This window comes from Lonchura striata, chromosome 5, assembly GCF_046129695.1.
Source record: "Lonchura striata isolate bLonStr1 chromosome 5, bLonStr1.mat, whole genome shotgun sequence".
NCBI classification, from domain to species: Eukaryota; Metazoa; Chordata; class Aves; order Passeriformes; family Estrildidae; genus Lonchura; species Lonchura striata.
The window spans coordinates 3,030,319-3,047,342 of record NC_134607.1 but is presented as its reverse complement, the minus strand read 5'-3'; the positions used below and the strand labels follow the sequence as shown (position 1 = coordinate 3,047,342).

The window sequence follows — 17,024 nt, the reverse complement described above, 5'->3', positions numbered from 1 at the left end:
ATTAACAGTGATCAGATCACACACACAGAGACCAGAGCACCAGCTCTGTAAGCCAGGCAGGCTGTCTCAGACATGGGATTACAGGCAGGATTGCTGCACACAACACAAGCAATTAGCCACAGGAAGCTGGAAGTGCCACCAGAGCTGTCATGGATTTCTCAAAAGCCAGAAAATTGCCTTTAAAGTTAGCAGGAGCACTATAAAAAGATGTCCCAGCTTTCTCCTTTTTAAAAGAAAAGAGTCAACTGATATCAACAGCTTTCTACCTTCACTCTTAATTTTAGTGTAATTTTAAAAGTTATCAGCAACAGCACAGGTCACTTCAGTCTTTGCCATTCACAGCTTTGGTAATAAAAATCTGACCATGAGTCTCTGCATTTTACACAAACAGGTGGAAAACGCTACTTAATTTTAGCTCTGGTTATTTCTGACAGCAAGGCTGAATCCCACCCTGCAGAAAGCAGCAGCTGTTGTGACACTGATCCCAGGGTTCCTGTGCTTTCCTTGGCATTCAGCTCGTGCCCAGCTGGCTCAGCATTGCTGCCTGACCACAACTTCTACAGGATGCACTTCCACTAGTGATTCAGTCCTAACTTTGGAAGCTGTCAGGCTGCTTTGTCAAAAGGCAGTGCTTTTGATGTGCTTGGCTCCAGTGCAGATGATCCATTCATTGGGGTAACTCTGTCCTCCTCTCTGGTGGGAGCAGCACGCACACAATAAACTTGTGATGCCCAGGTAACTCAAACTGCACAGGAAGCTCCCTTCCTGCCAAGTTCTTACTGCTTCCCAAGTTTCCTTCCTCTCACCAGAGACAAAAGTGTGATCAGCTGCACTTTTTCAGATGGCAACTCACCTGCCTGCATTCCCTCATAGTCCAGAACACCACGTGCAAAATAGAAAACCCATATTCAAGACCATCCTTAGCCCTTTCAGTGCAGTGACACAACCCTCACTCACATCTCAGAGGAGAATGTGGATCCAGGGAAAATCCCCCTGGTTAAGCAGCAAACCCTGGCATAAAAGATCAGGTTAGCAGCTGGAGCTCCTGCTTTCCATGGGGGAAGCCAGACCAGAAGGAAACAAGTCCCTGAAGACTCTGCAGTGCTGACCTCTTAACTTTAACTTGCTCCTCTGCCTAACACAGGCAGCCCACAACTACATTCCCATCTGACAGCTTAAACATGTACAAAAAGCTGTCTTCAAACCTGCAAGCTTTCCAAGCTTTAACAAAAGGCAGTTTTTCGCCAAGTTTTGCATTTTCTAAGAAAAACTGATAAATGGAAGGGTTTCAGAACCAGGCCCAAACATGCTGCTACACTCTGCTCTTTTCTAGAGACAAACCACTCACAGCTCATACAAAATATACAAAAGGCACCGAGATCCTTCCATAGAGAGAAAAGATCTCTGTGTGTCTTTCTCTGTGGGAGAAAGACAAAGCAGCCATTAACCATAACAGAGAACTAAAAATCCCAGGCAGATCAAAGGCAAAGACTTTACCAAATCCACATAAAGGCACTGTATCAAGGGACTGCATTCAAAGCAGAACTGCGCTAATAAAGCAAATTATTTATATGCCTCAGCAGGCAAGGCACTCACAATGGCTACACTATGGTACCTAAAGAAATGGAAAGGTGTAAATGAAAAAGGAAAAGCAAAAGTCTTTTAGGAAAGGGCTGTAATAAGGCTTTTGGCTTAGTTGCAAAGATCAGGCCACACTTGATTAAACAGATGTGTTAAAATTTACACAGGTAAGTAGCCTATTCTGTGACTGCCAAAAGAAGGATCCCCCCTTTATTTCTGCCAAATGTAAAACATGCATCCAGCATGGTAACAGCATATTCAACACTTGAGCCAGCTGGAAGCATTTATAAGAAATCTGGGCTTTGTTTTGTTTGTGAGAGTGAAATACTGCTTTCAAATTTTCACAAATAAGAATGTTCCTTTCTTGCTAGGGAGTTGTCTGGGGGTGTCTGTGGAAAGAGGATTTCCATTGTTTTGGTGGTGTTATGTTGCTGTCTTGATCAGGCAGGGATCCCTTACAGCAAAGAGGCATTCAGACTTCATCTTGGGCCCAACCTGCCACTCACCCCTCCTTTTGCAGACATTACTGAAAACCACATTATGTCACAGAGTGAGGAAACTGTGTGCCTAGCCCGATAAGAAAGGGGAAAAAACCATAAAGTTAATTTTCACTGTGTAGTCACACAAACATTAATGCTGGGCAAAAATATTTAAAAGAGCAAAGCAAAAAAACAAACAAACAAAAAAAAAAAAAAAAAAAACAAGCTAACAAAAAAACAACCAAAACCCACCAAAAACCAAACAAACAAACAAACCCACTCCACCCCCAGACAGCAGAAATACCGGTGTGGACACGAATGGTGTTTTAAAATATTTGTAAAGTTAAACTTAAAAACATAATGGATGGATACCCTCAAAGATTCAGAGCAGATAGATTCTACACTCCAGGACATGCACTAGCTTTGTCCTGAATAGATTGCTTCAATCCCAAAAGCCAGGCAAGAACTGAAGCTGAAGAGCGCCCTAAAAGCAGCCAGGGAAAGCTACACTCCTCCCCCTGCACCCAATTTTCTACTTGAACATGGGGAAAATGTACTCTTTCAGCCTCCCCCAGCTATAATTCCCTCCCAACACAGAAAGGGTCATTTCTCCTCACAAAGTGATGGTGGAAGGCTGTGTTCTCCCAAGGACACTGCACGACCACCAGAACAACTTCCAGCAGAAGGGAGGATGTGGAGTCAAATCTGACATTTGAGAGCAGAGGGAAAGACAAAGTCTGGTAAGAAAAGGAAAAAACTGAAGGAGATTTCAGTCTTGTGTCCACTCCCAGTATAAAACCATTAAGGCATTTTCAATTTGTTACCATCCATTTTCCATGAAATGCTGTGCTCTCCTGGGAAGTCCTTAGTGTTCTCTCAGGCTTTGGAGCACTGCTACAACCAAAGCTGGTGGGCACAAGCAGCTAAAGGAACAGCACCTTCATGTCTAGGAACTCAGCCCAAGATCCCAAACAAAGCAGGTGATTTCCACAAGATACCAAGCACCAACAAGGCTCCTTTAGCCAAAAGCCACTTCAGAAAATAGAATCAACTCACTGCTTAAGGTATGCACATTTAATGGGTCCAGTGAAAGCAAACCACCAAGGGAGAGACAGCAGAAGCTGTCAGAAGCATTTTTCTATTCTATAATTATATTCTATTCTAAAATAGAGATACCCAGCCCATTCATTCAGCCCTTGTCTGAAATCTGGGAGAAAACAGCACTTCAGTTTTCAGCCTCCTCCCAGCTCTACCTCTGGATCCCACATCCATCTAACCCTGCAAGCTTTATCAAGCAGAACACTCTGCTTCAAGAAAAGTCACTACTGCAGCTCAGGCATACACATTTTACAAGTGACAAGTTTTCCCTTCCTCCACCAACCTTTTTCTACCTCCTCCACATGGTTTGGCACTTCATTTGTAGGTAGGTAAGTGAATGAACCCCCCTTAGTTATCTGCCAAGCCAGTTCCACCTGCCTCAGCTTCCTGCTCTCCCCATATCCTTTGCACAGAGGGATGAAAAGGTCACCACCACCACAAGTAATCTACTGTGCAAATATTTTGTGCTGCTTGTTCTTCTGGACATGCCAAGAGAAGCACAGAGTAACAGACTCACTTCCAGAGGCACTGATGGCAGGTGAGCAGCAGCAAAGCTCCTTCTTCCACAGCTGACAGGACAGAGCTCGACAGCCCAACTCCAGGGGAGTGGAAAGGAGGCTACAGATATGACTTGCACTTCAAAAAAAGCAACTATTTTGCTCGTGCAACATGATTCTACAGGAAGAGCAAGACAAGATAAATGGCTCTGCAGACCACAAAAAGTGCACATGCCTCATTGCTGCAGTTGCCCAAATGTCACACAGAAAGACAAGGAAAACCATGAAAAACACTTACCTGCAGTGTGGCAAGCACATTTCTCTCCCTCTCCGGATTTTTAATGGAGGTGCACAGAGAGAAATGAAAGAGAAAACTATTTCTGTTTCTGCTCCTTGTTTTTCCCATGTGGAATGTGTTTGGAGAATTGTTTACCTGGGGTGAGTGCTTGATTGGATTCAGGTGAGGATTGTTTGAGCCTGATGGCCAATCCAACCCACCTGGGGCTGGGCTCTCAGAGAGGGTCACGAGTTGTGGGAGAGGTTGAGTCAAATAAAGTAGTATGTAGTTTTAGTATCCTCCTTTTATATAGTATATTAATGTATTTTAGCATAGTTATAATAAAGAAATAATTCAGCTTTCTGAATTGAGTCAGACATTGTCATTTCTCCCCATTGGGTTCACCTGCATTTACAATACCTGCAGCAACTCTACTTTGCCACACACACATTGAGAGTTTGCTAGTAAATACCAGAGGACCAGTGGGGGGACAGGCCATGCTCCAAACTAGAATCTTTACCCTACAGACTCAACATAGAGCTTTCAGTGTACCACATCCCAAGGTTGCTTTGCCTTTCCTGTGTCCTACCTGCAATCAGGGCAGTAAAGCAGTGCATTAGAACTGAAATGAAACAGCTGTGTAAGTAAATGCTACAAAATATAAGGGAGTTTTCTCAGTGCTTTCCAGGCATGTCATATGGGGGAAATTATTTTACTTGTTGCTTTGAGCACCAGAGGAGCCTGTAAAAACCAGCACTTCAGTGAAAAGCACTACAGACCTCACAGTAAAAGCCTGGAACTCAGAGCCCACAGCCAGATAAAAGCCAGTCCATGAAGGAAAGGTACAGTGGAGAAAGTGGCTGCCATAAAAACATTCAGATGTTTAACTCTGCTGGGTTTTAGTAAGAAATAGCCCCAGCATTTCCTAATGGAGCTGCTGAAGACTACATAGAAAGAGAGGAGCCCTTCAACAGACTTTGCAGTCCAGTCTCCTAAGAATAGCCCTCAAGGGACATCAAAAACAATCATGAAACAAGAGCCAGCCAAAGAATCCGATCAAAACAAGTCCAAAGCACAAGAAAACATCACCTTTCACAAAGTATCAAAAAGACCTGCTGCTTTTTTTATTCATGCACTTAGTCAGCACACCAAAGCTTTACAGGATTTGCAATTCTAGCTTTTTCTGTGGTGCCTTTCAAAGCCTTTGCACTGGTAACAGCAGGCCCTGTGAGCTAGAAAAGTAGTGCTGGACATCTTAAAGACTTTCAAGCTCAGTTACAGGTCAGTCCCAGACCAGGGAACAGGACACATCCCAAAACATGAGACAAAGAGCTCACGCAACGCAGGTAGAGTCAGGAGGATCTCTTCCCTCTGCTTCTTGCCTCTGGTCTTACTCTGTCCATGACTGCAATGGATCTGGAATCTTTCACGTTCCCCAAACAGAATCACCTGGCCAGCTATGCTACCACATGCTAAACCACCCAACCCCCCTGAGACAACAGTGCCCATCTCCTGTGCATTCAGCACAAGAGTGGAATTCCCCAGCTCAGGCAATTCCAAATGGTGTCTGCAGTCTTGGAGAAAGCTCTTGCCAACCACTGGATCAACAGCAAATGAAGCACTCCACTGAGGATGCCTTCCACCAGGATTCTGATGCCATTCAATGGAAGAAAAGTCCCTCACTAAAAGTTACAATTTCTTTCATCAGATGGAAACAAATATTTAACTTTCTCCCTCAACCATACAGCAGAGAGCAGACACCAAGGCCAGCCCCTCTCAACTTCCCATTACCATCTGTCTCCTTCCCTGACAAGAGACCCTTAAAAAATCTCAGAAACAGAGTCAAATTCAGAAACTAAGAGAACATAATCAGAGAAACCTTCCTTGGAAGGACCTAAAACAGCTCAGGTTGAAGCTGGACTGTTGCTGTGTTAGGTGAGGTCAGGCACAACAGCTTCTTCCCTTCCACATGCAAAAATGAAACCCAGCCACAGTTTGTGTGGTAGACAGCATCAGATCTGCTTTGCAGGCAGCACATCTGGTTTGCTCCTGGCACAGCAGGGTCATTTTGCAGCATGACATCCTGGATGCAATTAAAATCCAGTTTCCCAATGACAGTGCTCCATTACACAAGCTTATTTAATTACCTAATTTCATTACCTCTCCTTCCAGTTGCAGAGAGCTATGAGGGAAGTAGCAGGAAGAGTCAGCAGATCAATACCTGGCTCCAAGTCTGGTTAGGGTCTTGAATTTTGGATTTTATTTTTGGTTATGGATCAGTTTGCATGACACAAAGCCTGGTGGTGACAGATGGGATACATTCTTCAGGAAAAGAGTTTATCACCTTGGAAGGAGGGCAGGCAACTCAAGAGGACTACAAGGATGGCATGAGGCTATGCGGGGAGAAAATTATGGGGGTCAAAGCCCAACCAGAACTTCATCTGGTTACTGCTGTCAAGGACAATAAAAATGTTTCTACAAATGCATCTGCAGCAAAAGGAGTGCTAAGGAAAAACCCCACCTTTTATTGCACACAATGGGGACACATAATGAAAAAAGCTGAGGAAAAGGCAGAGGTATTAATGTCTTACCTGCCTCGCTATTTAACAGTTCTTTAACTGGCTGTTCTCCTGGAACCCTGAGCTGGAAGACAGGGCAGGGAGCAGATCAAGTCCTGGAATCAGTTTTGGGCCCCTCATGGCAGAAAAGACATGGAATGTGTCCAGAGAAGGGAAAAGAGCTGGAGAAGGGTCTCGAGCACCAGGAGAGGCTGGAGCAAAGGAGGCTCGGGGGGGGCCCTTCTGGCTCTGCACAGCTCCTGACAGGAGGGGACAGCCAGGAGGATCGGGCTCTGCTCCCAGGGAACAAATGATGAAACAAGGAGGAAATGGCCTCGGGTTGTGTCAGAGGAGGTTCAGGTTGGATATGAGGAGAAATGTCTCCACTGAAAGGGCTGTCAAGTACTGGAACACCTTCCCAGGGAAGTGTTGGAGTCACCATTGCTGGTGGTACCTACAAGATTTGTATATGTGGAACCTGGGGACATGGTTTAGGGATGGACTTGGCAGTGTTGGGGGAACAATTGGATTTTATGATTTTTTGCAACTTAACTCCAGAATTCTAAGCAGAGCATCAAGATTCCTGTCAGATTAAATTCTGTAGAGTTACCATGCCTGAATTTCCACTGGAATCAATTCGCTGTAACAATACTGGGAGCCATACAAGGGAAAGAGAGCAAACAGTAATCCCGAGGTACAAATTAATAACCTTGGTCCTGTGGGAGAATGTTAAGTGGGAAGTGCAAGCAATTGCTTTTTCCTATAATTTTTGAAGAAAAACCTGTTAATTTTGCAAAGCCTCCAGATCCATCTGCTGGACTAGGCAAGCCAGAGAGCAAACAACACTATTCTATTTTAAAATGACAGAAGTGTCTGCATCTGTTTAATGGCACAAATGCATGCATCTGCCAAACAGACCTAGTGGAACAACACTTTCTGAGGATTACACATTCTTCTATTTAAAGACACTAAAAGACACGACAGCATGCCTCTATACAGACATCTCCTCATCCAGCTCTCAGTGTCCCTCCTTACTCCAAATAAACTGTGTGTGCAACCATCCCACAGCTAATTAAAAATTAGCAGTAAGGCCATATGGCAGCTATAATGGAAAATACACTATTTCTTTTTTTCAGTGGATTTCATTATGATTCAACTGCACAATGAAAGAAATACTAAAGAAGGAACTGGGATTCCAGGAGCCAGAAGAGTTTGCTTGTTTTATGACCAACATGCAGCATACATTGAAAAGAGTCTTTATAAAAGTCTGCATCTGATTGCCAGACAGGTCTTGGGGATTATAAAAAAAAACCTTTTTGACCTGGAGAAACAATCACTGAGAGGCAAAACTGAATTCCCAGTTTGCTCACCACCCGAAAAGCCAAAACCAGAATCTCATCCCGTGGCCAACCCTCTCAGCCTAAAGCCTCTGGAGAGAGAGGGGTCTGCAGAGAGTGCAAGGAAACAAATCAGTGTAAGGATTTATAATCAGGAGCCCCATTGCTCCTCCAGGAGGAAGTGACAGTGATTTAAGGGCCTGGAGCATACACACCCACAGCTCTCAGAACGTGCTGCCAGGTGTGCAGGTTCTCCCCACATCTGGTTTTCAGAGCAAGACTTCACTGGATTCAAATTACAAAAGGCTGACACCACGTGTTCTCCATCATCCTGTTCCAGACAAACCAGACATACACAACAAAAGTCACGAATTGCAGGTAGCAGCTTTCTACTTGGCCATCAGAGGAGCACAAATGAGGGAATCTACACCTGAGCACGATATGCTTCACCCTGGAGGGATCACTTGGCCACTGGCCTATTAGCTATGCACCACAGAAGTCTCTGCTCCCCCTTCCCATCAGCTCTGTGCCCACTCCCAAAGGCAAAGAGGGTTTGCTCACACACAGCTGCTGGTTTAGCCCCAGAGCAGCCTGTCCTGGGCAGAGCTCCAGCACCCAGGTTAGGAACTGCTCCTGAAGGCAACCCCTGGGTAAGCAGTGCTGTCCTGCTGGTCACACTCCCCATCATCCCCTTCCACCTCCATCCTCCTTACAATTCACAGCTCTCCCAGCAGGGCAGAATGCTGATGCAGCCTATGACACCAAGCAGGGACAGGAATGCTGCAGCCACCACAGAATCACAGAATATCCTGGGATGGAAGGGACCCACAAAGCATCAAAGTCTAAATCTGGCCATGCACAGACACCCCAACAACCCCACCTTGTGCATCCCTGAGAGCATTGACCAAACACTCCTGGAGCTCTGGCAGCCTTGGGGCTGTGACCATTCCCTGGGCAGCCTGGGCAGTGCCCCAGCACCCTCTGGGGGAAGAATATTTCCTAAACTCCAACCTAACCCTTCCCTGACATGGCTCCAGCCATTCCCTGGGTGCTGTCCCTGGTCACACAGAGCAGAGATCAGAGCTGCCCCTCTGCTGCCCCTGGTGAGGTCTGACTTCAGTCTCCTCCACCTGAACAGACCCAGTGCCCTCAGCTGCTCCTCATAATGCTTCCTCAAGGCCCTGCACCATCTCAGGAGCCTCCTCTGGACACCAGGCCTCCACCAGGCAAAGCAAGGACCAGCCCACACGTGTGAGAACAGCTCAGTGGGTTGAGCAGTGCCCTGAGAAGAAAAGCTGAGCTCCATCAGTGACAGTGCACACCCACAGCACATCTCACATCTCAGGCAGAGGGTGTACAAGGATGGGGACAAGCCACTACCAAGGTCACCACGCAGAAGGGCTCAAGGCTGGGCAGAGTAAGGCATGTGGATATGGTGAGAGCAGAGCAGAACAGAGCCTGTGCCATCAGCCTCACCCCGACCCTGGTCTGATCATTCTCTGCAGCCACCTCCACGACCTTCAGGTAGTTGGATTCTCTAACAAAATACCTGATCCTGTCAGTTCAAAGAACCTGGAGGTGTGCTGAAGTTATGATTGCTCTAATGATCAGAGGTCAGCAGAAGGAGAAGCCTTTGGGAAACATGGTCGACTCCCTTTCCTTCTTTCTTGCCAACCTCCAGGTCTCCTGAAACAGCTGAGAGGAGCTGGAGGGCTGCAAAGAGAGCAAGAGTCCAGGGCTGGGAAGGCACACACAGCCCCTCCTGCACTGCAGGAGAGACAAGGATCACAAACTGATGATGGTGCAGCTGAGGCAGAAAACTCCTTCTCCTTGTGATACACACCAGTGGCTCTGTGTGCTCACATTCCCCTTTGAGACACCACATCCCAGGAACCCCGCCAGAGACAACCTCAGCAATCTCACAGCTGACATTTCGAGCGATGCCCGGCAGATCTGCACACTTGACTGGCTGCCTTTGAAAGCTGACAGCAATTTGGCATCCAAATCCCACGTGGGCAGCTCCAAAGCAGCAGCTCTGCTGGACTTCCACAGCTACACACCTGAATCTCCTCAGCTGTGACTGTGAAACTCGTGTGCACAAGGCACACACACCAGAGCTCCTCCAGCTGAACAGCAGAGCTGCTGAGACACCAATTCCTGCACCCAGCAGACCCTGCCTTGCCCTGAGTTTGCCTCACACCACGTAAGCCTGGATCCCTCAGCAGCAAGTTGTTCTGACACGCTTCTGCAATGCAAAAAAGCTTGCCAGCTAATCTCCCAAATCTCCTAACATCAAAGGACAATCCAAAGCTCAGAGCAGTGCATTGGAAAACTCCAGCAGCTCTGTCTGTTCTCAGATCCACTGGCCTGTAACAGTCCTTGAAGTACATAAAAAGGCATTTAGCACTGTTATGCATAACTATATTCTCTCTGCTGCACTGCCCTGTTGCCAGTGTGCACATCAGCGTGATGAATGTGTATTAATGAAGTAATCTAAATATCCCAACTCTTACAAACATGAGCACACAATCAGTAGGATGAATGTATTTATGATAATGCACTGCAGAAGACAGCCTGATGTCCCTGCACAGAATCACCAGTGAGATCAGGAGATCCTTCCCACAGACTTGCCATCAGCTGTGGAATGTCCCCCCATCCCATCAAGTGCAGCTCTCCAATCCATCAGAGTCTCACCCACACACAGCCAGATGCCCCCTTCTAAAAGCCTCTCTCTCTAGCTGACATAATTAATAAATCCTTTAGAAGAAATTGAAACAGGTGTGACTGAACACCTGCTCTGAAATAAGGGTAGACTTTAAGGAGAAAAGGATTGAAATTCTGGTTTTGGAAAACTGTAAGTGTTGATTACCACCCTGCTGAGGTTTTACAATGAAGTTGAGCAGAATCCTTACAACGAATCTTATTTTAAAGATTGCAACTCTGGCAGTAAAATTACTTTTAAATGTCTGTTTAAAGACAAGACATTCCTTTAACACTACTGAAGAGCTAAAGAGCTATTTGTGTGTCTTGCTGCATCATGTCTGGGAGAAAACTTGGAGCTGTAGCTCCAAACTCTGTCTCACCAGGAGACTGTGCCTAAAGCTGCACTCTGGGTGAACCACCCTAGCCTAAGTGCAGCTACAGGAGGAAAATGTGGAGGTTATGATACTGTTAAAAGCACAATTCTTGTGCATGTGAAGTTCTTTTCAGTTGAGACATTGACACAAAATATATTCCCAGTACAGCTTTTGCCAGAACAGAACACAGAGCCCAAACCAGCAGTACTCTGCCCAGACTGCAACCAGACCTGGTCAGGGGTGATCCCTACAGGAGAAACAGCAACTAGGCTACACAGGCTCCAACTGCAAATTTAGGTCTGTTTAAATCAGTGGTAGAAAGGATAATAAATTGAGGTTGAAATATGAATCTATGTGTGTTTGCACAGACTTTCTATATATACACACATATCTGGAACAGTATGTAGCTTCAATGCAACTACTACCACTGCAGATAGGAACAGCAAATTCCTTTCTTAAAGAGCACGTAATTCTACTTCACCAGCACTCATCCCATCTTCTGTAGGAGCATTTCAGCAGCAGGAGCACATCACAATGCACAGGCACACTTCTCCAGCTAAGCATCCTCTCAGTCTGCAGCTATTGAAGCCACGGGAAACAGGACAGAATCAGACCCCACACATTTTGTATTTGTTTCTCCATCTGCCTAAAAACTCACTGCCACATCACGTGAGTATGGAAAGCAAATGAAGAAGGTGTGACACCATCAGGACATCTCACTGCAACACCAAGACACGGATTCCAAGAACAGCACTTCAGCATCCCTTGATATGCACAAACCTTGCCCCTTGTTGAGCTGCTGTTCAGTAATCCTGCCCTCTGCAGTGCCATCCTCTCTTTCACTCCCCTCTCCTACTGATTGCAGCAGGCACAAAGGAATGGCACTTTTCCAGGGCAGTTTTGCCCACCCTCAACCATGTCACTGGGACACAGGGCTAATCAATTGGTTCTGTTTGATTTTTCTCACCGACTCCCTCAGATCAGCCATACACACACACACACAGATACAACAGAAAGCTTATTTAGCCAAACACCTGCTGCCCAGAACTTCCACACAGTGTGTCATGAGGAAAAGAAAACCAAGCTTTTGGCAACGAGGCTGGGAGTGAAGTTTGCAGCAAAACTCCTTTCTTTAGTTCAGTCCAGCAACATCACTCTGACAAACAGGAAAGGGCAGATTTTTTCAATTTCCTTTTGCAGATGAAGTTGAAATACAGCACTACCTGAAACAGTATCTGTTACAAAATCTGAAAAGAAGCTAAGGAATCATCAGGTTTAAAAACCATAACCTCTCTGGGCCCTGCCAGCACCCCAACAGTTTTCTAAGGTATTTAAGGCAGATTTTGGAGCTCTTGAATGAGCAAATAAATAAGGATTTAAGGATTTTGGAGCTCTTGAAGAGGTGGCACATGTTGAAAGACCAAAACCACAGAATCATGGAATGCTCTGGTTTGCAAAGGACCTTAAAGCCCACCTCATTCCATTCCTCTGCCATGGCACCTTCCACTAGCCCAGGTTGCTCAAAGCCCCATCCAACCTGGCCCTGGACACTGCCAGGGACGGGGCAGCCACAGCTGCTCTGGGAAACAGAGCCAGGGTGAAAAATTTTCACCACCTTCATGGCAAAAAAATTCTTCCTAATATCTAATGTAAACTTTGGATACATCAAGACAGAGCCAAGTGGAACAGTGGAACAGCAAACATCAGACAAACTTAAAACATTTACAGATTTCCACATAGCCTCAATGGGGGACAGGGAGAGAAATAAAACCCAAAGTGGTCGCAGAGCACTGGAACTGATACATCCCACTTTTCTAAGGATGTGCATCATGACTGATTGTAAGATTAGGAACATACATCTCCCTCCATACTATCCCATAGCCTCTCCTGTCCTTTCTCTGGTCAAGTGCCTCCCCTGTGGCTCTCTAGTACGATCACAGTAGGGTTGAGCTCATTGCTGGTTTTCCTGCTGCAGAGCTCCACTGAAGTGTTCCTACACTCACTGGTGACACACTTTGACACAGCCTGCAGGCATTAATAATCAGCAAGACTTTACTCCCTAGGGCATTTTTACCCAAACTAGGGTTAAAAATATTCCTGGGAAGGAAGAGGAAGGGAGGAGCCAAACAGACAGTGAGATCACTCACCCGCCTTCCATAGGAAACCAGGGTAAAAACGGCTTCCCCACCAGCTGCTCTTTTTTCCTCTCGAGTCAAGGCTGCCTAAAAACCCTCTCCAAAAATACATTGCAGCAAGTTATGAAGTAATTAGCCAAAAAAAAAAAAAAAAAACAAAAAAAAAAAAAAAAAAAAAAAAAAAAAAAAAACAAATTTAGATGCTCATGGTTAGTAGCCGCACATCATGGTTATTGACGATCTGTGATTAAAGAAATTAAAACCACAATTGAGAACTTTTTCAGTATCATTACAAGGAGCTGTGAGCTGTGTGGCTCAGAAGTTGTGCACAAGAAGGAAAAGGATTGATATAAGTGGATTTTAGCTCTCCCACAGACCCTGTCAGAGCACAGCTGGGACAGTGACAGCTGCAATACAAAGGCAGTGAAAGCAAGCAGAAGGCATAAAGAGCCCTCAGGCTAGAGCTTTTGGAGCTGATGGAGGCAAGGATGATTTCGGGCTGTGGTAGCCCCAGCATTCTCATCTGCCGTGAAGAGGACAGGATTTACTTTGGGAAGATCGTTCTGACCTCTGCTGGTCCCCTCAGGCAAACTCAGCAGAAGCCTGGAGGCAGCCCATGAATTCCCAAGGGCTGAGCACATGGGGAAACGCTGACCACATCTGCTCCTACCAACTCATTCAAGGAACACCACTCAGATGACTTTCCAGTTTACTTCTGCTCCACACTCACATTAAGAAAATTTCGTTTCTAGCCATGAAATTTGCTCCTGGGGCTGCCCAGGTCCTTCCACAAGCCACGTTCCAGCCTCTCTCCCCCTGGTGCTCATCACTCTTACCCTTGGTCTCCTCCCATTGTACAGGCATGGCTGGGACAACTTCCACTGCAGAGCTGCCCCACAAAGGGAAAAAAAGCCATTTCCCTTCAGAACAAAGGGGGAATGTCCCACCCACCAGCTCCTCAGGCTTGCAGACAGTGGCATTTCAGACTGGAAGGAATACTCTCACCAAAAGCTGCCCCTTGCGCTGCAGATTCCTCCCCATCCCAGCATCAGAAGAAGCAGGGCTGGGAGGTTCTGGTGTGGTTCCCCACTAAGCAGCAGGCACAGCGACCAGAAGAGGCCCTTCCATTGCCAGGAGGAGCTGTGGCCACACAAGTAGACAAAACCACAAGCAATCTCAGCAAAACCAGCGGGTGGCCCCTGCTGGAAGTGGTCACCTTAAGAACACGTCCTAGTCATGTTGAAATGCCTGAGAAGGGAGGCTGCCAACCTGTCTTAGCTTTGCAGTCACCTTTGACATGCACTTTTTTGGAGCACGTGCTTGGCCTCCTTGCCAGAGATGAGTTTTTTCCACCATCTTCCCTCGGAAGCAAATGAGATCATCTCAGGAAGGCACAACTGCTTGTGCTGCTCCTCAGTAGAACCACGTCAGGGAAACTTGATTAAAAATAGATAACAAAGGAAACACCAGTAAGTCACACCAAAACAGGCAGCAGAAGGAAAGGGAAGCAATTCCTTGAAGCCAGGCTTCAAGGCTGAACATTGTGTTTTTAAAAATTAAAAAGCTGTCTTCTGAATGTTGCTGGCAATTCACAGACTCAATATGGGCAAAACGTGCTCAACAGCCAGCTGAAAGGAGGCTGAAACTTGAATTACATCCCTACCTCCATACAGCAGACACTAGAACAAAACCAAGGCCAGTTTTAAGCAGCCATCAAGTCACAGTTGTGTTAAGCCATAGGGCAAGGACACAGATTTCCTGCTGGCAGATTCCAGGAGCCTGGGGATAACAGGGACACAGTTTCTCCACGGAAGGCAGTACTGGAGAGCTGGGGAAGCTGGAGAGAACAGCACACACCATCCCTGGAGGACACTGCACTCGGAAGGGCACACTCGCAGCATTCAGGGCTGGGCCAATTTTATCAATTCCAGCAATGAGACACCTCCCGTTTTCAACAGCAACAGCGCTGCTATCTGCACAGCCCTGGCGAGGGCCAGCGGCTCTGGGGACACCTCACAGATGTGCCCACGCCCCGGGTCAAGGCTTGAGCCACCCAGCGTGGGTGCTGCTCCATTGGGCTTGGGCTGGGGAGCTTCTCCAGGCTCTCTGCAGCGAAGGGAAGGCTCTTGCCTGCCTGCCCAGGCAGCACCAGCAGTGACATCCCACACGGACACACTCGTGCAGCCTGGAGTGGGTGTTCCCACGCGGAATCCCTCAGAGCCAGGTGGGTGGGATGGGCGTGTCTGGTCTCCGGGCACAGTGAGCACACCAGCATAAAGCCCACGGATGAAGCGGACGCGGAATGAAACGCGGGCGGACTTAACCATTCCCTCTGGCGTCTTCAACTCTCGGACCACAAGAAAACGACGGCCACAGTCTCGTTATTCACCAGGAATTTATTTTCTAGCACAAAACGGGTTCTGGACTTACCTTCGCGGCCACGCGACGTGGGCTGATGTCCCGCCCTCCATCACTTCATTCTCCCCCGTCGATGCCATCAGCCGCTCCCCATCGCTGCCATCCGTCCCCCACGGTTCCCGTCTCCCCCATGGCTCCAGCCGGCCCCACGCCCGTCCCCAGCCGCGCTGCGGCTCTCGGGGCCGGGGGGCGAGCACGGCCACCGAACAAAGCGCGGCTCGGGGGCTCCGCGACGGGACGGCGGAGCGGCACTCTCCTTCCTTCCCCCCGCGCCGGCCAACTCACCCTCCTTGGCTTTCTTCTTCCTGGCCAGGGTCCCGCCGAGCTTGCCCAGGAACGACTCCTCTTTCTTCATCCTGTGCGGCCGCAGCGTCGGGGAGCGCACGGGCGCGGCGGACATCGGCTCTGCCGGGGCTGGCCGGGGGAGCCGCCCGGCCCTGCCCGGTCCCGGTCCCGGTCCCGGCCCGGTCCCGCCCGGCGGCCGAACCAAGTCCGGCAGCGGCGAATCGCCGGCCCGAGCGAGCGGGGCGAGCCCGCGGCGTGCGCTCGCAGCGCCGGGGCGGGCCGGGAGCCACAGCGCCCTGCCACGGCCGGGAAGTCCGCGGGAGGAGGGGCGGGACGGGCCTCGGACACCCCCGGGGCCGGGGGCGGGCACCGAGCCCACCGAGCATCACCTGCGGCCGGGCGGGCGAGCCCCCGCCCCGGAGCGCCTGGACCCGCGCGGGGGCGGGGAAAGGTGGGCGAAAAGCATTGCCCCGGTGCCAGCACAACCGGACCAGAGTGGTGTTGATTTATTAAAAAAAAAAAAAAATATATATATATATATGGATATTGATCTAGTACCGATATCCAACTGTGGCGGACAAAAACTCTCTAACAGTTTAAAGTTAGAAAGTGTGTGTTTATTGTGTGTGGGATAGCTCCCAAATCCACACCGCACCTTCCAGTTGATTAGAGTCCTTTTATCCGTACAAGTATTGAATACCCAAAATACAAATACATATTCATAATTTTGGTACATCCCATTCCCCGCTTTGTATGCTAATCACTCCAAAAGCTATTAAGCATGCGTAGTTTGTTCCTTGAAATGGGTCGGTGGTCCCTTTCATGGGGAGGGGTCCCAAAATGAGGAAGTCAATGAAGTTTTCCTCGTTCTGACCTTTCTACCTTGTCAATGCAAATATGACAAATGAACTCTTGGTAGAACTCCCTTTCCTTGTCTTCAATTGGTTTCAGAACAGAGGAGGCCACAATTGTCTTATGTTCCTAAAAGCTATTTGTCAGTTTCTATATCCTTCATTATAAACCCAGATAACTAAACGTTGTGCTGACAAGCAATCAATTATTAATTAACTCCTAACTCTTAACTTCATCAAGGCCTACTCATTTATTTTAATTAACTCTAGTAAGACTTATTTCTAACTAAAATCTTAGCTCCTCTAAAATCTCTAAATTCCTCAAAATTCATGTTTCAGTGTTAGGCTTGAAAGTAGGCGAAGATCAAACTTGAAATGACATCCTTTCTTAAGAACAGATTTATGTATTCCACATTTTGCAACACAAGCTT

General features: G+C 47.5%; 1 protein-coding gene across 1 annotated transcript in view; it reads right to left on the bottom strand.

Moving 5' to 3' along the window:
* PARVB (parvin beta) overlaps positions 1–15,956 on the bottom strand; it is a 50,433-nt gene extending 34,477 nt beyond the window's left edge. The window contains exon 1 of the mRNA XM_021535509.3: positions 15,743–15,956. Coding sequence (XP_021391184.1) covers positions 15,743–15,857 — 115 coding nt within the window. The 5' untranslated portion in view covers positions 15,858–15,956. The remainder of the gene's footprint in view (positions 1–15,742) is intronic.
* Positions 15,957–17,024: the final 1,068 nt, after the last annotated feature.